The sequence below is a fragment of the Zonotrichia leucophrys genome, chromosome 4A (genome assembly GCF_028769735.1).
Source record: "Zonotrichia leucophrys gambelii isolate GWCS_2022_RI chromosome 4A, RI_Zleu_2.0, whole genome shotgun sequence".
Lineage (NCBI taxonomy): Eukaryota > Metazoa > Chordata > Aves > Passeriformes > Passerellidae > Zonotrichia > Zonotrichia leucophrys.
The window spans coordinates 4,607,221-4,627,866 of record NC_088174.1 but is presented as its reverse complement, the minus strand read 5'-3'; the positions used below and the strand labels follow the sequence as shown (position 1 = coordinate 4,627,866).

Sequence of the window (20,646 nt, the reverse complement as noted above, 5' to 3'; positions counted from 1 at the left end):
TAAGAACTTTGAGACATGTGGAAAGATCACAGCCAGGTGGAGTCCTTACTGGCTGCTCTGATGCTGGCAGTACAGGGCCCAAAGTCAGCAGGAAGGTAGGGAAGCCCAACAGCTGTTCAGCTCTTGGGAACACAATCAGGGATGTCACCACGTGCCTATGGATGTAATCAAGATACCAGCTATGTCTCCACCAGCTAGCAGGGAGAAGACACCAGGTTTCCTAGGCTTTGGGGAAATGCATGTTCCAGGTTAATGTTAGCTTGTGAGCCCTCTCCATGGAGTAACCTGGACAAATCACAGAGTCACAGAGTGGGTTGGAAGGGACCTTAAAGACCAGCTAGTTCCAACACCTTGCCATGGGTAGGGACACCCCAAGGGGGAAAGTGACACAAGTGGCTTGGTGGGTACCTGGCGTCCAGCCACTCCAAGATTGAACCCTGCAGCAGTTGCACTTTGTGTGTCAGAGCCACTTTATGACACAAACTGGGTGGGGGACACATCTGTTGGTGTTGTAAAGCTGCTGTCACTTGCAAACACAGACATGGACACTAGGAGGGTGCACGAGTCTCACCATGGTTCTCTGCCCTTCTGTCTTGCTGGCTTTTCCTCTCCTGCTGTGCAGTGGCTCAGGGCTGATGTCGAAAACAAGTTGCTTCTGCTCTCAGTCAGACCAGTCCTTATGTTTCATATCAGCAGCTTGAGAAAATTCAGGAGTTTTCCCTGTCCTGTCACCTGTCCCACAATTGGAGTAGCCTGTAAAATATAACAAATGCTCAGTGATCACTTCAGAGGAGGGAACCAAGAACTCCCCTGCATTTCTTCCCATTTTAAGATGAGTATGGCCAGCACTCCCTAGCATGTTCTTATGTCCTAACAAGATGAGATCTAAACCCTTTTTGATCTGTCCCCAAGAACCTCTCAGGCAGGGCAGGTAATTCCATTGAACAAGTTAAATTCTGTCTGTAAATTTGGTTTGTATTATGTAAACAATAGCAGCTGCTCCCTGCCCAGTAATGTGTCATGATTTTTCATGCATTATCTTGTCCAGGATGATAGAAACTGTTGCACACCTATGTGCAGACCAGGCAGTTAAATTAATTTAACACTCACATTACCCCAAAGTCTTGATAACTGAGCTGGGAGGGGTGTTATATTTAGTTTGTCAAAATGTCTCCTACCTGTTTGCTTTGCAAGTCAGGTTACTGTGCCTGTACAGCTGCCACAGGTCTTGAAGGAACTGCATGTTTATTCTTCAGCAGGTTTTAAAAATGTCAGCATTGACCAGCCCATGGTGCAGGCTGCCCTGAGATGCAGTGAAATGGAACAGGACACATTGGCATAAAAATGGAAAAATAAGAGCAGTCATCTGTCCAGCCTTGCAAAGCACCATCAGTGTGAGGTCCTGTGTGGAGAATATGAATTAGAGATGGAGTAAGTGCTTGGGTGAACACAGCAGGAAAATGGGAAAGCTTAAGGAGGACAGGGGGATGTAACAGCCTTAAAACTCTATGATTAGCAAAGAAATCTCTTGTGTATGAGGTTGGGAACCAAGCACACCTGTGCAGCCTTTGGTGATCCTGATGGTGGCACAGAAGGGGTAGTTCATCAGGAAGTGACCACACTGAGGGAAAACTTCCCATCTGCACCATAAATGTGCCACTTGCACTGCCCGTGCTGCCTCTGCCATCTCCTCCCTGCACCACTCACTCACTCAGGCTCACTTCCCCCTCAGTGGGGTGTGGGTGCCATGGGGGTACAGCTGTCTCAGGAGAGGGACTCCTCTGAAGCTGCAGGGTGACATCCTGCAGGGTGCAGGTGCCATCACAGCATGCTGGCAGCTCCAGGACAGGCTGTGAGAGGAGTCACCCTTTGCCTAATTGCAGTGAGGCCTGGGGGAGAAGAGCAGGAACCAGGGCAGCAGCTGCAGCACTGGGAATAAAGGAGAATAAGGGAAGAGAAGCCATGTGACAGCAGCCATCATGGCAGGCCTGCAAAGGCAAAGAGAGGCGAGCACTAAGCCTGTGTGTTTATAGGGAGCTGCCACCTGGCACAGCTCAGGGCAAGAGGATTATTGGATGCACACAGGCTCCTCACAGCTACTGGGTCATGTGTGCTTAAGCTCACCACAGGGAACAGAAGGATTGGGCTCTGCCTGTAGCCAGGTGAGAAAGGAGTGATAAAATCTCACCCATCACCTGCTTTGATTTCCTGGAGCCCTTCTGGACTGTGAGGGAGCAAAACCCACTGCTGCTGCAAGAACTGTCAGGAGCCGACACCAGTTTGCTCTTACACCAGTGACCCCATCTGCCCGGGGTCAATTCCCAGATTCCAGGACTCAGGCCCTGCTGCTGGATTCATCTCACTCAGCAGCCACTGCAGCTCTGCCCCACCAGCAGGGAAGGGGATCTGACAGTGCTCAGATTTACAGGGAAGAGGGTGGCACATTAACTCCTCAGATTGAAGCATTTGGTGTCACAGAGCAGAGCAGAGTTGCCAGCCTATTTTAATTCCCAAGCGGATCAAAATTTAATCTGCTGCTACGTCTCTGCCTGCCAGGGCCTGTTCTGGCCAGGGAGCAGTGCAGGGACAGGCTCTGCAGCTGCAGCTCTGCCTCCAGAGGCTCAGCAGCACAGCCCCCCATCTCCATCCTGCCCCCAGCCTGCATGGCCACTCTCATGGCCCCTTGGTACCCCCCTGGAGGTGGCAGGCATCTGGTGTCCAGAGAGCTGCTCTGAAGGGTCCACCAGGAAAGCCCCATGTCCCCCAAAACCAGCTGGATATGAAGTTATCCAGGTAAGATATGAAGTTATGAATGCCATGGGGTGTGGTGGAGCCAGATGGGGAGGGAGGCTGGCAGTACCCACCCTCTGCACCCCCAACAGCCCAAGCCAGCAGCACTGCATTCCTGGCATGACCCCAGAGCACACTGTCACCAGCCAGTGGCCACAGGGGCCTCCCCAGCCACCTGCCTGCTCAGCATGGCTTGGGCCAGACACAATGGGACTCAACAGCCATCCTGCTCCCCTTTCATTCCAGGGGGAATGGCAATGAGGAAATGACCCAGCTGCCAGGGCAAACCACATGCAGCTGTGCTGGGGCTGGTTCCTCCTTCCTTCCCCAGAAGGGCGGGTCATCACCCAACAGCAAAGGCAGGCTGTTTTTTGCTGATTCTCTCAAACCACAAAAGGGCCCCTCCAAGACTGGTACAGGAGGGGAAAGCCACCCTCCAGCCCCTGACAGGCTTCCCCAGGAACATGCTTTCCTCCCAGGCTCTGGGATGGAGCTGGGCTGCTGTCTGAGCAGGCTGCTGGGGTAGTGGCTACAGCAGTGACACAGATGGTTTCTGCAGACACACACTGAGGCTCTGAGTGTTGTTCTGGCTGTTGTTGCTCACCAGCTGCTGTGCTGAGATGTGCAGTAACCCCAGCACGAGCTGGGAAAGGCAGAGGTGCTGCCCAGCAGAGGATGTGGTGCTGTCACTGGCAGCCCTGCTAGCCTGCACAGAGAGGGAGGCAGGGACCCCCAGAGTGGGTGCAGACCTGGGGACAGCCCCTACAGGCTGGTGGCCAAGGACAGGTGCCTGGCCCAGAGCCTGGGGGGGAACAGGGCTGCTGTAGCCATGGCTCAGTGGCACTGACTCCCCAAAGCTGCCAGACAGCTGCTTGCCCTGCTGGGCTGCCATGGTGGGAGCTGTCCAGAGCTTCCAGAATCCTGCTCCATGCCCTGAACTCTGCCAGTCCCAGGGATGCCCAGGCTGGGATGGCAGAGCTCAGTGGGATGGCCTGTAAGGCAGGGATGTGCCCATGGGCACAAACAGACCCACAAATGGACATGGGCATGGATGTGCAGACGTGTGGGGGGACACAGACAAGCAAAGGCACAGGGGGTGACAGCTGCAGCTGTATCACAGGCCCATTGTCCTATAGCCTTGGGTAACAGCACCCAAAACTGGGTGCATGAGCACAGGGCAGGCTCAGGGCTCAGCAGGGACCCTGTGCTGCCTCTGGCCAGAAGATGCCCACGAGGTGGGGTGCTGAAGCCAGCATGGCACAGTGAGGCACCAGCCTGGCTAGGAGGGCTGGCAGCACCCACAGAGTCACCTGTGCCTGAGGCTCTGGCAGGGACAGCAGCCTGGGACTCTGGGGCAGTGGTTGCCTGTGCTGGGGCCAGAGCAGGAGCCACAGCCACTTTTACTGCAGGGACAGCCCTGGGGGAGGGCTCCCAGCTCCAGCACAGGGGCCAAGCAGAGCTGATGGTGCAGGTCCCTCACCACTGACCGTGCAGTGACCCTGCACCACTGCCAATGAACAGCCAGAGATGCCAAAACCAAGCACAGTCCATCTGCCTTAAATTAGGTTTGTTTTGGATACTTATGTCAGATCTGATTTAGACCAGAACAAAATCTGGAAAATCATCTTCTCTCATGGATGCAGCCCAGTTTCTGGTCAGGCTTCCTCTGCAGGCCATTGCTGGCACCTCCAGGAGGTATTATTTCCAAGGCCTTTACTGTATCCACTGCTCTGAAACTTGATGGCACAATCCCTCCCTGCACAGGGCCTGAAAGGCAGGACCATGGCAGGCTGCTGTCCTGCCCCCCAGGTACCAGCAGCAGTGTCTGGAGCTGGTTTGAAGCACTGCTTCACAGCTCCTGGCTCACAGCGGGCAGCTCCAGCTGGGGGGGTTTGGGCAGGGATGTCACCCAGCACTGTTCTGCACTGGCACCAGCCTGGCACCTAGCCCAGTGGCAGGTAGGGTCCTGCCAAGAGGCCCATGACCCCAGGCCATTAACAGCAAGACTAACAGGAAAAAGCACTTACAAACATTTAATTTAATAGATTTAAAAATTCACCCTAAAATTCTAAAAGGCAGATGAGGTTGGACACAAGAACAACTACACTGAGGACATCTCACTGACACTTGAGCAAGATATTGACATGGAACAGCATGGTGAGGGCAGTTTGCTAGCAGTGAGTACCAGAGTACTGTGAGTACCAGAACAAGTTGCAGTAAGCCTTCCTGCAGAGCTCCAGCCAGGGCTGCCAGGTTCAGGTCTGGCACCTGGAAGGCAGGGAGGAGCTGGTGACACAGCCACGTGGCAGATGGAATGAGTACAGCTGCACCATCACGTGGGGCCTCCTGTGCACAGAGAAAGCAATGTTCATGGCCAGGGGGCTGTGCTGGTGCCACTGCCCCTCTGTGGGACTGGAGGAGGGCAGAGACCAGCCCTGGGCCACCAGCACTCCCATCCAGCCAGGTGACTTCCCTGTGAGGGAAGAGGCAGCACATGACCAAGCTCTGCAGTCCTGAATCTGTTTTGCCAGTAGGTAGGGTCAGAGACACAGACACCAAATTAAGGAATATATATAACCCATAATTTCCAAACTGTTCTAAGTCCTCAGTTTCCTCTAATTGTACCCCCAGTTACGTGTCCACAGAGTTCCCAGTCATTGTCCTGCACAGTACACTCTGTGACTATAATCACTCAAGCTTCACAATATCCAAATAGAGCTCGAGAGCATTTCATGCTTTGGTACCACATGGATTGTCGAGTATCAGTGGAGGTAGTTGGTAAGATAATTGTTTCATGATCATCCAAACCTTAACATACAATGCAATTATCACAACAAAAAGCAAAAGGATTAGAATCAATAAAACAACACCAGGGTGAAGCACTCAGTTGAAAATTCAGGTAGCTGTAGGCATCCATCTGAAAATAATGTCCCACTATCCATGTCTCCATCACATGATGGATTTCTGCCATACCATGATGGACAGCCATCAAAGCCTTTTATCCATTGTCCTGGGTTTATTTCAGCAAGCCTCAGGTCTGTGTGTTGGAACAGAACCTTTACCACCTCATACCAATGGGAGTAGGCTGCAAGTCTTGAATCAGACTACAGTTAGGTTCCAAAAAATTGACAGGATATAACAGGAAGTAAAAAACTAAATATTTTCATTTAAAAAATATAAAAAAATAAATAACTAAAAGCATATCATTGCAATAAAGTTACAGGTACAAATACTGGAGTGACTACTTGTATCTTCAGTCAGTAACGTTATCTACAAATACAAAATCACAAGAGGTTCTCTTGCATCTCATTGTACACAATCTCACAAAGTGTACCACTGACTTTTTCAGATCCTGGCCAATAATTTGCTGTAGGATGTTTAGTATTCCATCCAAAGCAGCCAAAGCTAACAAATTAGTATTGTGAACGTTATTCCAAAATGCATCCTGCACAAAAAATCCAAAGTCAATCTAAAAAGTTCTTAGAGTCCCCTGAGTCTAGGGTTATCCCTGATGCTCCCTGGTCATGCAAGCACACCATCCAAGAGAAAAGAGGTTCCCCTTTTTTTACTAAACTGCTCAAATATTTAATTTACTTCCTGCTGAGTATAATCCTCTATGAGTATCCCTCCTGATCATTAGCATCTAATTCTACCATTTGTCTCCATGCTGGTCTCACATGTACAAATTCATCTCAGGAACCAACCTCATCAGAATCCACAGCAGCCCAAATATCTCTGTTCCATTCATCAGGATCCCACTGCACACCTGCCTCTGCAATCACTACATGCATTTTCTTGTGCTTCACTTGCCCCCTCCTTTCCTTATACTGAGCTACTCTAACTGCAGCCTTCTGAGCAAGTCTGGTAAATCCATCTTATCAGCAAGCAGCTTAATTTGGCATTTTAGCATTACAATTTGATTCTGCAACTCACATCTGTTGGTTCATGCTAGAGCATTTCAACAACTGTTCCTTTTGTTGGTGTTTTGTTTGTTTGATATACTGTTAATAAAATCCATCCTTGCCTTTCCAAATCCACAAGTTCTTTTCTTTTTTCAGTATGGGATTTTTGGATGCACTTCAATACATCCAGCAGTTCAGCTTCTTTTAACTGACTTCTCCATTTCTCACATGGTCCTCCAACCTTAGCCCACCTGAGGACCAGTGAACTACATGGAAGTACTTCCCATCTGGGAATTTCATACAGGACTGGTTACTTTAATTTAGATTTTAAAAGCAACAGTTTGTTCTGACCCTGCTGACTACACTGATTTTGTTTTCCTGGTGAGTAGGGTCAGAGACACAGACACCAACTTAAGGAACAGTGGCATTTACTATGATGGAAAACTGCAAAGAATCACAAAAGGGGAAGCTAAGCAAGGCACCTAACCAAGAGCAAAGAGTTGCAAAGGGACAAGCTGAGCAATGCTAATCATTGCTAGGAAAGAATGCCTACAGTGACTATGGAAGATCCATCACACATCACCCAGGCCCAAGAGCCATCAGTTCTGGGGGCAGCTGTCACAGCCCAGGGCTGGAGAACCACGCCAGGAGCTGGGAGCTCCTGCAGGGCCTCCTCCTCTGGGGGCCACGGGGCTCCCCCGCTTTGCTGGGACAGTGGCCCAGGTTTTACACTGCTAAACAAACCAGCTGACCTCATTTCTAATTCCATTTTCCTGTCAGCTTTCTCCCCAAGCCTGGCCAGGGCTCAAGGAGGATCTAGGGGAGGATCTTTGATCCTGTACTCCCTAATTAGGCCAGATGTAGCCTTATGCTGTTTCTAGATACAGAAAGGTGAACATGTTTTGCCAATAAGTAAGCACATATAACGATACTTTGTTAATGAGTGGAAACATCAAACATTCAGTTGGGACATTCATCCTAGGTCAGCTTTGACTCAGGACCTTTTGTTCAGACCTTAGTACTTCACTCTGGGACTCAGTCTCTGCAGGAGAGGGGATGGATGTACTCTCTGGATCACGATCTTGTCCCAAAGAGGCGAAGAGGTCCATGAAGCACTGGTCTCCAGGCCCTCAGACCGCAGCAGCCCCAGGGCTGAGGTCCTGTTCAGGATGGTGCAGAGGTTTTTCTGCTGTGGCACAAGCTGTTTCTGCATTTTTCCCTTCCACGCTGTTCCAAATCCCATAGGCGAAGTAAATCACGAAACCTGCAGGACAGTTTGCATAATGAAATGTGCAATGGTGGCTTGGCAGCACTAACAGACCCCCAGGACAGACCTTGGGCACTGCACTGCCCAGCACAGGACACCTACCCACAACCATGCAGACGGCAAACCGCGCCCAGGTGTCCTTCTTCAGCTGGACCATCAGCAGGATGTTAATGAAGGTGCTGAGGATTGGCACCAGTGGCAGCAAAGGTACCTGCAAGGGACAAGAAGTGCTGTGTCAGCTGTGCCTTGAGGGACCAGGCTGGGCTGGAGGATGCTACTGGCCAGTGGAAGGACCCCCTCCCCACCACAGCCCACAGCATCCAGGCACTTCTACACTGAGGATTACACCTCAGAGAGACACGTTTCAGGGCTTTCCTGGTGACTGCCCAGCAGCAAGCCCTGGCAGAACCTGCAATGCCCAGATCCTGATGGAGTCCAAGGGGTGAAGACACCAAGATGCAGGGGGCTGCACTCACTTTGAAGTTTAATCGTGCATTGTTCTGCGGCTGCCTCCAAATGATGATGGTGAAAATGAGCAGAGCCATGAGGAGCAGCACCAGAAGCACAACAGAGCCCACATTGGCATCCTTCAGCGCATCCATATTGAGGGTCAGGACCACGCAGATGACTGTGATCAGTGCAGCTGCAAGAGAGGGGGTTGTCAGGGGACTGTGTGGCACATGGCCTCCCTGGGGCCCTGAGCCTCACCCACAGCTCTGCTGAGGCACCCACTCCTCTTGGTCAGGTCCAGCACTCACTGCCTCTAACACCAACCCCAAAGCCTTGGGAAAGCGCTTTGCTGGAGGCACTTCCCAGACCAGCAAGCTGCAGGGAGCCTGGGCTTGGCTGGGCTTGGACCCAGCTCTGACGCTCACCCAGACCTGGCTGAGCCACCCCTCTCTGGCTGTACAATGGAGCCATTGACAGACGGACCAAACCCCGCTGGCTGAGCCCCAGCACTCTCAAGGGGCTGGGAACTGCCCTTGCTGGTGGCCAGCATGGGTCAGGCTCATCACAAGGATCTCACATGACCACCTGCACATCCCTGGCTCAGCACCCGTGTCCTCCAACAATGCCTGTGCACCCCAAACCACGGCTGTACCCTGCATTTGGCACCCTGCTTAGGGCTCAGCACCTGCTGGCACTGCCAACAGCAACTGGCAACCCAGCTCCTCTCCTCTGCCTGTCATGCTCTCCATCCCTTCCCAGCTCTACAGAGACAGGCCAAAATACTCCAGCCCCTGGCAGACAGGAACACCAGCTGCCAGTTCCCACTAACTCACCAATGACTGCGACACAGACATAGACAATGCGCCCCGAGAGCACAGTTGGGGTGTCCCCAGGTGGGTTGAAGAGTGTCGCCAGGGACACGGTCTCTTTGTGCTGGGCACTGGCAGCAGTGATGGCTGGGTTCATGATCACTCTCTCCTCCTCATTCCCATTCAGCTCCAGCATTTCCACGGCCTTTGGGGAGTTCGGTTGTCTGGGCTGGTACCTGAGCAGGTAAGACAAGCTTGCAGCAGGGCCCAAGCAACTTCCTAGCCCAAGGGAACCATGGGCAGCACCTTCACATCCCTGCTGCTCCAGCAGTGGCCCCGCGACAGCCACTCCAAGGATATGCCCAGAGTCACACACAGGCTCTGGTCAGCAGCCTCCATCTTGGGGGCTTGACGCTTCCCCAGGATGCATCATGCCCCTGGAAAACAGCTGTGACTACAAGCCCCCAGGACGATGCGAGGAACATCCACCCTGGGCACCGCCAAACAGAGGAATCACGCACCGGAGGATGAGCACGCACACCGCCACCAGGGAGTAGGCCAGCAGCGTGCCGATCGACATGAGGTCCACCAGGTCCTTCAGGTCCAGAAAGAGGGCAAACACCGCTGCAATGAGGACAGGCAGCATGAGCACAGCTCCAGACCACTGTCACAGACATATTTTCTGAAAAATCCTTTTGTTAGGATTTTGCACCTGAGAAGCTGAGAGGCCTCAGAAACGAAATGTAAGCAATAACTATCTGATGGCTGCGGAATGTGGTCTGGAGATGGTTTACCAACAGGGCATCTTTGATTGATCTCGTGTGAATTGTTTTTACTTGATGACCAATGACAGCCAGCTGTGTCGAGGCTGTGAGCAGTCACACAATTTTATTATTCATTCCTTTCCTTGCTAGCCTTCTGATGTCTCTTTTCTCTCTATTCTTTTAGTATAGTTTTAGTATATTATTTTCTTTTAATATAATATATATAATAAAATAATAAATCAGCCTTCGGAAACATGGAGTCAAGATTGTCATCTCCTCCCTCATCCTGGGGACCCACAAACACTCCCACAGACCATGGCAGGGCTGGGTGTGAGGACGTGGCCAGGAGCCTTACCTGCGAAGAACCCCGAGACAAAGGTGGCGATCAGAGGGGTCTTTCTGCCACTGTGGATCCGGGAGAGGAACTTGAAGAGCAGCCCATCCTCTGCCATGGCATGGATCACTCGGGGCATGGGAAACATGGAGCCCAGCAAGCTGTCGTGGAGAGAGATTAGGCGAGCTGCCCACATCTACCACCCAGAAGGAGAAGGGACCAGCTCTGTGCCAGGAGCAGGACAGCAACTGGACAGAGCAAATCCCCAGCCCAGCCAGGTGAATGCTGTCGGTCCCTGTGCTGTGCCCCAAGCAGTGCCAGGAATAGAGCCAGTCCTACCTGGTGGAGAGGGCACAGAGCGAGCCAACGGCGACAGCGTAGCGGGCGGGCTCCCAACCAACCGCCTTGAAAGCCTCAGGCAGAGGGCTGCTCTTGTTCAGGAGGAAGTAGGGCACCATGAGAGTCAGGGACGCAGAGACCCCGAAATAAGCCACAAAGCAGATGAGGAGGGACACAATGATGCCAATGGGAATCGAGCGCTGTGGGTTCCTGGCTTCCTCCCCTGTCCAGACACAAGAGGCCACATGTGCCCCACTCCACTGCACAGCATGGGACAAGTACCCCCAGGGGATCAGCCAGTAGGGACTTTCCATGGCAGCACAGGACTGGGGAGCAGCAAGCAGGGGCTGTCAGAGAGGAGGGTCCCTGGCCATGCTGCTGCTGCACGGGCAGAAGGAATGGAGCTGCCTGGCAGCCAGGACTTGCAGCCAGCCCTTGGCCATGCCAGCCCTTCCCCCCCACCATCAGCTCCCTCTCCCTACAGAGCCTGTTGAACAGAGATCCCCCTTGAATGTGTGCTCGGCTTTGCAAACGTGTGCTGCACCAGGCTCCCAGAAAGGGGCTCGGCAGCAGGAAAGGAGGAGACTGCTGGGCAGCCCCTGGAGGCAGGGTGGCACAGGCACGGTCAGGCAGAACAGCCTGTACCAGCCACCCACTAAGTAGATTTCTGGGGTAATGAGAGGAAATTAGAGAGGTGCCTGTGCTACAAGAAGCAGCAGTTTTGCATGAACCTTTGAAAAAAGGCTGCCTGAGGCTGGGAAATAACTAGGAGACACCAGCAATTCCCAGCACTGCTCGGCTCAGCAGTCAAAAGGCTCCCTGCTGCTCTGGGAGATGGCTGTGCAGGCGGGGTGCAGCCCTGCTCCCAACCCTGTGGTGTAATGAGCCACTTTTCCTGGGGCAGGGCAGACTCTTTTGTCTGGCCCAGCTGAAAACACACACTCCACAGCAAAACCTCCCAGGAGCAGTGAGACCAGCTGTTTTCCCACACCGTGTGGGAGCATCCTCCCCATCAGCTCCCAACCAGCTGCTGGCTGTGCAGGGGAAATGCCCACGCCACCCTCACCCAAGGCAGTACCTGTGGTGGCAATGCAGTCAAAGCCCACGAAGGCATAGAAACAGGTGGCAGCGCCGGTCAGCATCCCTTCCAGTCCAAAGGGGAAAAACCCACCAGAGCCAAAAGCATTTTTCCTGGAAGAAATGCAGGAGAGCAGCTGCTGTGAGGTGCAAGGACAGCAAGGCCTGTGCCTGCCCTATGCCAGATCCCAGTTGCCCTACTTACTTGTCATCCGGTGTGTCTGGCAGTGACAAATTGCCATGGCTCTCCTCTGAAAGCTGCCAGTTCTTGATGTCTCCCTTGATGAAGCCAGCAATGATGACAAAGCCCAGCACCAACAGGTTCACTGCCGTGAAGATTTTGTTCACGAGGGCAGATTCGCTGACACCAAAAGACAGCAGTACTGTGGGACAGAAGAGGTGAGTGAGGACCCATCAGGCTCCTGTGCCATCACCCATGGTACCATGGAGCCACTCTCCTGCTCACCCACCAGTAAGCAGCAAAATCAGGATCAAAGCAAAGAAGTCCGGATGCTTAGCCAGCACTCCTGGCATGTGCATTGGGATGTTGGTGACAAAGAAGGTGGAGATGTGGTTGCCGATGATGTTGTCAAATGTTGCACTCCAGGCTCGAGCCACACTGGCCGTACCTGGTTGATGGCAAATCTGTGCATTAGTCTGAGCCCAGGGCAGACTGGCACCAGCCACCAGCCTCCCTGCTGATCCCACCCCACACCCTGCCCCCAGAAGCCCCCCATGGTGCCAGCAGAGCACTGGAAGGAGCCCCACACAGGCTGCCTGGCCTCGTACCTATCACATAGGAGAGAATGAGGTTCCACCCGGCTATAAAAGCCCAGATCTCGCCAACAGTAACGTAGCTGTAGAGATACGCAGAGCCGGCCTTGGGGACACGGGCCCCAAACTCTGCATAGCAGAGTCCAGCCAGTACCGATGAGAAAGCAGCCACCAGGAAGGAGAGGACGATGGAGGGACCAGCCATCTCCTTGGCCACCTCCCCGGCCAGCACATACACACCAGCCCCTAGTGTGCTGCCCACCCCCAGGGATACGAGGTCCAGTGTGGAGAGGCAGCGAGCAAAATGGGTGTCATCGGAGCTCAGGTCCACCATGCGCCGGCGGATCAGCTTCTTGCCAAAAACGGTCATTTTTTCCCTCAACATCTTGTCTTCTCCTCAGTGAAGCTCAGCTGGTGAAAAGCCCTGCAAGAAAAGGGGAATGTGAAGCTCAGTGTCCTTCAGGCAGCAGGACTGGCACTGCAAGGGGCAGGGTAGGCAATGATGCCCACAGGAGCCTTGCCTACCCTCCACCCAGCTCACTCATTGTCACCACAACCCTGCCACACTGGTTGGCCAGAGATCGTGGTGGGGCACCCTCCAAGGCATTGCATCAGAGATGAACCCAGTCTGTCCATGCTGGGAAACGCTCATTGCTCAAGACCTGCGTGGTCTCAACCATAGGGCTCATAGGCACGTCCCAAAGCCTGGGCTTGGCAGTCTGGAGATCCTTCAGACCAAACTTGACTGATGGTACATTTCTCCAGTCTGGAAGGTGGGCAGCAATGATGTGGAGACAATTCCTCCAGCACAGGATTTAGCAGGCTGGGATGGAGCCATTCCTTTGTTGCTTTTGGCATCTGCAACATATTCTCTTCAGGGATGCATAAGCAGACAGACACACAGTATGGGTTCCTGGTGCAAGTCCCTTGCCTGCTAGCAGTGCCTGCTAAGTAGTCTGCAAGCTCTACAGGCTGTAATCACCCCGAATGTGTGTCATCCCCGCTCCTCCTGCTCACAGCAGCCACCTATTCCCAAAAAGCTCAGAAGACGAGCAACCCGTGAAGCAGGCATCCAGCACAGAGGAGCCACAAGGTAAGTGGTTCCCAATGCCCACGGCCACAGCTGGCACCTCAGCCCACACCGAACCACCCAGCCACCAGTGCATTCTCCCCGCTGGCTTCTCCTTTCATGGACAAAGTGAGCACACTCCATCCGCGTGCCCAGCATGCCACATTACTGTATCAGCCTAAGCACACAAGGATAACTTTGTGACCGTTTCCATAGAGGATTATCAGGATCACAACAGCAGCCACCAACTCGGGGCTGTTCCCCTATAACCAGCAAATAATCCTGCTTCTTGGTAAACCTCCTCCCGAGCTAGCACGCGTCACATTCAGCCTTTATCCCAAGTGCAACAAGTCCCCCAGCACCAGGACCCTCCTCAAACACTACCTGGGCAAGTCTAGCTGCCTTCCCCAGCGCTGCTCAATTGTTCCAAGTACCTCCAGCAGCCGGACTCGAGATCCGCATGGGTGAGGCGGCAGCAGGAGCCTCCCGCTGCATTCCGGCGCCTACCGTAGCCCGGCACCGACTATCGCATCCCGCCTAACTTGGCGAAGGTGTGGGGAGCTGTTAGCTCGGGACCACCGCCTCAGCCCCGCGGGGGCATCTGCGTCCCCAGAAATGCCAGTCAGGCTCTGCGCTGCCTGGAACCCGCGGAACGGCAGAAGTGGAGCGCGGCAGGAGCGGAAGGAGCCGGCCGCGTGTGCGCTGGGCAGATGATGCAAGAACGGCACCGGTTGCGCCAAGCCTTTACCGCCACGCTCACCTGCGGCGCCACACTTACCTGCGGCTCGGCTCGGCCCGAACCGTGGATCCCCTTTAGGTGAACTCTGTTCCGTTTCGCGCCGAAAGAGGAGAGGGGGATGAGTTCCGCCCTGGTAGTGGTATGAAAGGGAGGGCGGGACGCAGGGCAGCCCCATCCTCCCCCGCGCTCGTTTCCGAAAGGCAGGGCTCGACTGGCGGGAATACGGCTGCTGCGGGCAAGAGAGCAGGGCCCTTAGGCATCTTGCTCCCTGGGGAAATGCCACGGAGGGAGCTGCTGAGGGTGCCCCGAGCCCAGGGGCACCCTCAGCCCATGGCCCATGTGCCATGACAACGGAGCCTGGCCCGGCCAGACCGGAGCGAGGCGAGGCGGCGAGGCCAGCCCGCTGCGGGGGCTGCGAGCGGAGCTCCGCCCGCGCCTTGTGCGGGGCCTCTCCCCGACCTCCGGCTGCTCCGCTACAGCCCCTCAGTTCTGGGAGCAACAGGCACTAAGGGATGGGAAACGCCAGTCCTGGGAGCACTGCTGGGCAGCCAGGAGCGAGGCAGGGGCCAGCACCTGTCCCGCACTCAGGCTGGGAGCCGCCCGTCACCGGGCCGCGCCTGATGCGATCCGGGGCTGGCCTGCCGTGAGCTCCCGTTCAGAGCGGCAGCTCAGGGAGGTAAACCAGCCCCTCGCCGGCATCATCGGCAATGCCCTGCTTCGGTATTGCCGCTAGCGAGGCAAAAAGCTTGTCAGTCTCTTGCAGAGCGGAAGGGAACAGGGCAGGGCAGGCGGGAGCGCCAGGCGGTGCCTCCCCCGCATCCTCCGCGGGGGCAAACGGCTGAGTATGCGGAGATGGAAACATCAGCTCATGCTTCTGACTGGAACTGACGCACTGTGAAGTGCTCTGCCCCCGCTTCGCAGAATCGAGGGCGCGCAGTTCAGACCTCTGACCCCATGACGAAGTAAATGGGGGTCAGAGGTGCTCAAGACACTTCCCACTCATTCCAGGACTGACAGCTGTAGGCAAGGACCCACCAGGGCAGCACGATCGCCGAGAATGGTCTCAGACAGGATAGGCAGCACCCCGGGCGCAGCAGGACTCCAAGCAGCGTCACCCTGTCTCAGACAAGCAGGCACTGAGAACCCAGAGTAGCAAGGGGGCAGATTACATTTCCCTATTTCCAGAAACCTTCTTGCAACATCAAGCAGTGGGAGGCACTTTCCAGGAAGGAGCATCATCAGGACACCAGAACATGTCTCCAGTTCCCAAACCTCACGTGCAGCTCCACATATGTCTTCCCAGTGTCCCATCCTCACCTCCCAGTCTTACTGCTCCCCATTCCCATCATCCAGGGCCCTGATCCAGCAGCACAGGCCAAGGGCTGGGAGCAGGCAGAGACACGGAACAAGCCAAGTGCATGTCTCAACAGGAGCAGCAGGAAGGCAAACAGTGGCAAAGCACACATAGTCAGCATCAAAGAAGGGTAGGAGATGGCTCCAGCCCATAAAGGGAGCCAGCAGCCCTGCAGAAACAGATCCACATCAGTCCTTGGATGCCCCCACCACCTTCCACAAATGAAACATTAGAGTATTTTAGATTGGAAGGGACCCATAAGGACCATTGAGTCCAGCTTCACCCACAAGTTCCTCTCTGTTTACAAATAGCAGGGCATTTTTTTGAGTCAACTCCCTTAACTTCTTGGTGCAGGTACTATCTTCACCATGCACATAGATGGAACACACAGCTTGTTAGGGCTCTCTGCTGCAGATTGTGCCAGCACTGGAGCTGCCCCAGCAACCAAGTGCCAAGCAGGGGTGGGAGATAGCCAGCACAGCTTTCCTGTGCAGCCACCCCTGCACACATCCCAGGGCAGTGCCCGGGGAAGAGGTGTGGGCTATCTGTGAATGTGCATTCCAAGGCAGCCAGGAACACCAGCCAGAAATAATAGGAGCAGGAACAGGCCAGCCTTCCCAGCCCAACGTCAGGGCACTGCCAGCACCAGAGTCTCCAGTGCCTCACCCAGACACAAGGCAGTGCAGAAGGTGCCTGCATCAACCCAGCACAGAGAGAAGGCAGCAGAGCAGGGCCAGCATGCAGGAACAGTGAGGGACTGGACTGAGTCCCAAGTGCTGCTTCCCACCACGTGCCCCTAGTCACTGATAATAAAGCAATAATAAATAGCCAAAGCCTGCAGAGTCTCATGTGCCATCAGCCAGCATTGGCTTTTCCCACATCCAATGTGAAGGTGGCCTAAGAAACCTGCCCATACAGCTGCCTACTACCACCACGCATCCAAGCATCCCACCTGGAAGCATCAGTTATGTCCAGAATGCTTCCCCAGAGCCACACTGTACCTCCATCCACCAGCCCCAAGCTCCTCTTTGTAACAGGCCTCAAATCTCTGGCTGAGCAAAACCAGCCACAGCCAAGCACAGACCTGCCCTGTTAGCCCAGGGCACTGCCTCTACCCAAGCAGACAGCAAGCACCACTGCAAAAGACACCTTTATTTTACATACAAGGAGTTAAAAAATTAATTAATTCAAGAGCTCTATATGTATCACTGGCCCAGGGGCTCACACAGCTGGACACTGTTGTCTGTCCCCATGTCCCAGCTGTCAGTCTCTCCCCAGGTCACCACTGTCCAACACTGCTGCATCTTTCAGATTCCTGGGAAGCAACATCAAAGCAGTAATGCTCCTGGCACTCAGCACCTGACCCCTGGGAGAGGCCATGAGCTGTATCCCTCCCACCTCACAGCCCTCAAGGGACCACTGGAGCATCCCTGCAGCCTGCCCAGAAGCGAGGGCTCACCACAGTGAGGGAACATACCTGCTGCTCTGAGCTGAGCCTGCAAGGAGGAGATTGTCTGCTCATAGGCTTCACACTGAGCAGTCTTGTCAGCTGCAGACAGGAGGCAAGAAGGTGTGTGCTCAGCCCATCCTAAATACCTCACTCCCGGACTCTCTAGGGCAGCCCTGAGATCCTGCTCTACCCCCTAAACATGAATCCAGCCCCACTCCCACAGAGCTGCAGGCCCTGGGCTCTGGGTACAGGCACAGGGGATGTCACCTGGACTACAGGTGTCCTGCAGCCCTCAGAACAGCCAGCTCCACATACCAAGCTCGCCCTTCACTCGTTCCAGCTCTTTCTTCACACGCTCCAGTTCCTGGGACAGCTGATCACCTGCAGACTGGCAAGAGCAGGGTGTAAGTGTGATGCACGGAGTTGGACTCCCCCACAACAGATCCATAGCACAGCCCATCCTCTGGAAGAGCACTGCAGCCCATCCAAGCCCCCTGGGGACCACTGCCAGGGCACATCCATCACAGGAGCAGTGCCTGGCAAAGGAGCTGCTGTAGGGAGCATCTGCCAGCACCCAGGGGAAACAAGAATGCCTTTGGCTGGCTGCAGCCACAGAGTGAAGAGCCCTAAAACTGCTGGAAATGCACAAACTTATTTTGCAGGTAGGAGATTTCTTAACTTGGAGATTCATCTTGCAGGCTCTGCACACCCCATCCTGGGGCCATGTCCTACATGTCAGGACATATAAAAGTGACAACACAAGCCACATGAAGTTTGCATGTTTCAAAAGGCCCTTAGAAAATCTAGCTGGACAGAAGGCTGCAGTCCCCTGAGCAGAGAGAGCTGGTAAAGCCAGGCAAAAAATGCCCATGTGCTTGTGTAAACCCCAGAGAAAGGCTGAAACAGCTCAAATGCCAGCCAGAAATTGGCAGGTCCAGGTCTCATCATCTCCTACCTCTGGCATAGCTGCCCCAAGCCAGAGACTGAACAGTGCTCCATAGTGACAGGACACAGCTGGCTCTTACCTGCACAGCAGGAACTGCATCTTCACCCCCTGAAGTCAGGCCAGAGGCCAGCTCACTGGACAAAGAGGACTCCACATACTCCCATGTCTGGTCATTTCTACCTGTGAAGAGAGGTGTCAGCATTAGAAACCTGCCATCCTCAGCCACTCCTCAACCTGGCCACAGAGCTGCTCCAGATCAGGAAAAGACAGAACCTGTCCAAGAGAGCCAGAAGTCTCCCAGCACTTCCAGCCCAACAGCTGCTGCTGGCTTGGCCTGTATGGGCGCTGCTGGGACAAAGTGCTCCTGTATGTCCTGGTTCCCAGCAGCTCTGAGCTGCTGCTGGGAGTCTTCTCCACAGAGAGGGCAGCAGCTGCCCGGGCAGGGTGGGACAGGGCTGTCGCAGAGAGTGGGGAGAGCCTCCTGGCCTCCCTTCCCTCGGCACGGCTCAGCACTGCGGGCTGCCCGGCTGCAGTTCCTGGGCAGGCAGCACCCCCTGCCTGTAGCACGGGCTGGAGCACCCTCAGCCAGGGCCTCACTTGGTCAGACAGGGCCCAGCTGGGGAGCAGCACTGCCCAACAAGCAGCTGCCCATGTTTCTCCACACTCCCCCCAACACGAGGCAAGAATCTACACCCCCATACTGCTCACCTGCTCCCAAGACAATGCTTGCTGCAACCAGCTTTTCTTTGCTCTCATCATTTTCCTTCAGCTCTCGGGTCCTATTGCACACCAGCTCTCCTGTAGTTGATTCTGAAGAGAGACCTAGGGAAGGAAAATAAAGAGCATCAACCCCTGCTAAGAGACTGACCACGGCCACTCCCTCTCCTATGAACGAGCCTCAAGCACCAGATTTGTTCAGATTCTTTGCTGGATGCCTCTCCAGCAAAAGAGGGAAAGGACTTCACCCAGCCTTGCTTGCTCTGCACTTTACCTCCCCTCCTGTGAGTCCAAGCACATGCAGTACCCCCCAGTCCACTCCCCAGCAGGAGCTTTGACCCTGCAGCGAGGACCTGGATGGTCTTTCCCACGGCAGCAGTGCCCCTCTCCCACGACTCTGCAGCCTCTGAGGTTTCTGCCAAGACTCACCTTTATTGAGGCCAAAACGCTTGAACGAAATCACTTTTTCCGGAGGCCGCAGTGAGGAGCGGTAAGCCACAGTAGGAATTCCTGTAGAAAGCTTTGAGGAGGGCTGTTTACAACTCCCCACTTTGGCAGCAGCTGCAGTGAACAGTAAACACAGAGGCCGCTATTCCCAAGCAGCTCCACTGCACCTTCTTCAGACAGGCCGGGGCTGACCCAGGCTGCCTGCCCTAGGAGCACAGGCACCTGTGACCCCACAACACCACGGGGTGAAGGCTTCAAACTCAACAGGCTGCCAGCCCACACTGGCAGGAGGCCAGGCAGTGTTAACACACCCCTCGGGGCACCAGACTATTTCCTAGACTCCTACCTGTGCCGCTCCCATGGACTCCCCATGCCCTGTCCCCCTCTTGGGCTGCAGCCCAAGCCCTTCCCCTTCTCCCTTCTAGGTGCAGCACCGTAACCTACGTGCTTCCCTGCTTCGCGCGAGGCAACTGGCAGGTGCAGAATTATTTTTCACCGCTCTGGCCCGGGGGGCGAGTTTGGGAAGGCTGGAAGGCGGTGCCTGCCGCGAAGCCCCGCTGGCACGTGGAAGCCTGGACCTGGCAGGCGACGTCAGCTTCAGCCTAGTCCCTGGGGGACAGAGGGGGTTCTGCAGGGCCGGGCGGGCGGCGCCGAGCCGGGGCTCCCCGCCGTGCCCCCGCTTACCTGGGGGCCGCAGGAGCCGCGTTTCCCAGGCACCGCGCCCCGTGCCGGCCGCGGGGAGCCGCAGCCCCAGCGAGGCCCGTGCGCGGGGCAGAGCGAGCCTGGAGCGGCCGCGGCCCGGGGAGCGGGCAGGGGTGCCGGGGCCGCCGCCGGAGGGCAGCTCGGGGCCGCGCCGCGCCCGCCGGGACACAGCGGGCGTGCGAGCGGGGCGGGCGCCGGGGCCACCGCCACCGCCGGCCGCGGGCTGCGGGAGGGACCCGGGCTCCGCTGGGGCCGGGGCAGGGGTAGCAACGGCCTTGCAGTCGCCCGCGCTCGAGTCGGGGAGCTGTCCGTGGCTCAGTGAGGGCAGCGGCGTGGAGGTGGCGGGCCCGGGGGTCTTGGGCTGCAGTCCGCTGAGCTCCGCTGGGCCCGGGGAGGACTCCGCGGCCGCCCCGCGGCGCAGGAGGGCGACGATGGCGCGACACTCCTCCTCGAAGAAGCTGAGGTACAGCGGGGTGGCCGGCGTGCGCAGCGCCGGGACGTGCTGCAGCAGGTCAGGGCAGTCCGGCGAGCCGGGGCCGGGCTGCGACTCCGGCAGCCACATCGCGCCTCGGAACCGCCGGGGAGAACTGGGGAGCCCCGCCCGCCTCCGCCCTGTGCCGGCCCCGCCCGCTCTGTTCCGCCGTTCTCCCGCCCCACCCATGTCCATCTTCCCCCGGCCGTTCCCCCGCCCCGCCGGAGCCCGCTCTGTCCCGGCA

The 20,646-nt window shown here is 55.6% G+C and overlaps 1 protein-coding gene across 4 annotated transcripts; it reads right to left on the bottom strand.

Annotated features, from left to right (window-relative positions):
- Positions 1–562: 562 nt before the first annotated feature.
- Positions 563–15,414, bottom strand: SLC7A3 (solute carrier family 7 member 3). Of its 4 annotated transcripts, XR_010440351.1 has the most exons (14): positions 13,960–14,336; positions 12,522–12,930; positions 12,203–12,361; positions 11,938–12,115; positions 11,734–11,846; positions 10,656–10,878; positions 10,338–10,477; positions 9,740–9,842; positions 9,243–9,454; positions 8,436–8,602; positions 8,062–8,170; positions 7,707–7,956; positions 1,179–1,402; positions 563–753 (listed from the first exon to the last, which is right to left on the bottom strand). XR_010440351.1 is itself a non-coding variant. In XM_064713192.1 (13 exons), the coding sequence occupies exons 3-13, from the start codon at positions 12,889–12,891 to the stop codon at positions 7,823–7,825; spliced, it is 1,908 nt and encodes a 635-aa protein (XP_064569262.1). In that variant the 5' UTR covers positions 12,892–12,930; positions 13,960–14,176; positions 14,354–15,414; the 3' UTR covers positions 4,820–7,822. The 4 variants fall into 4 exon arrangements, 3 of the variants coding, with proteins under 3 accessions (XP_064569262.1, XP_064569263.1, XP_064569261.1); XM_064713192.1 differs by lacking the exons at positions 563–753; positions 1,179–1,402 and adding an exon at positions 14,354–15,414 and having other exon boundaries at positions 4,820–7,956; positions 13,960–14,176; XM_064713193.1 differs by lacking the exons at positions 563–753; positions 1,179–1,402; positions 13,960–14,336 and adding an exon at positions 14,354–15,414 and having other exon boundaries at positions 4,820–7,956.
- Positions 15,415–20,646: the final 5,232 nt, after the last annotated feature.

Bases quoted from the DNA above. Each gene is read 5' to 3' on its own strand.
- SLC7A3 (XM_064713192.1), bottom strand. From the start codon at position 12,891: ATGTTGAGGGAAAAAATGACCGTTTTTGGCAAGAAGCTGATCCGCCGG. The intron at 9,843-10,337 runs GTAAGGCTCCTG...TCCTCATTGCAG, and splicing joins TGTCTCGGGGTTCTTCGCAG to CGGTGTTTGCCCTCTTTCTG. The intron at 8,171-8,435 runs GTGAGTGCAGCC...TGTCCCTTGCAG, and splicing joins ATGCACGATTAAACTTCAAA to GTACCTTTGCTGCCACTGGT.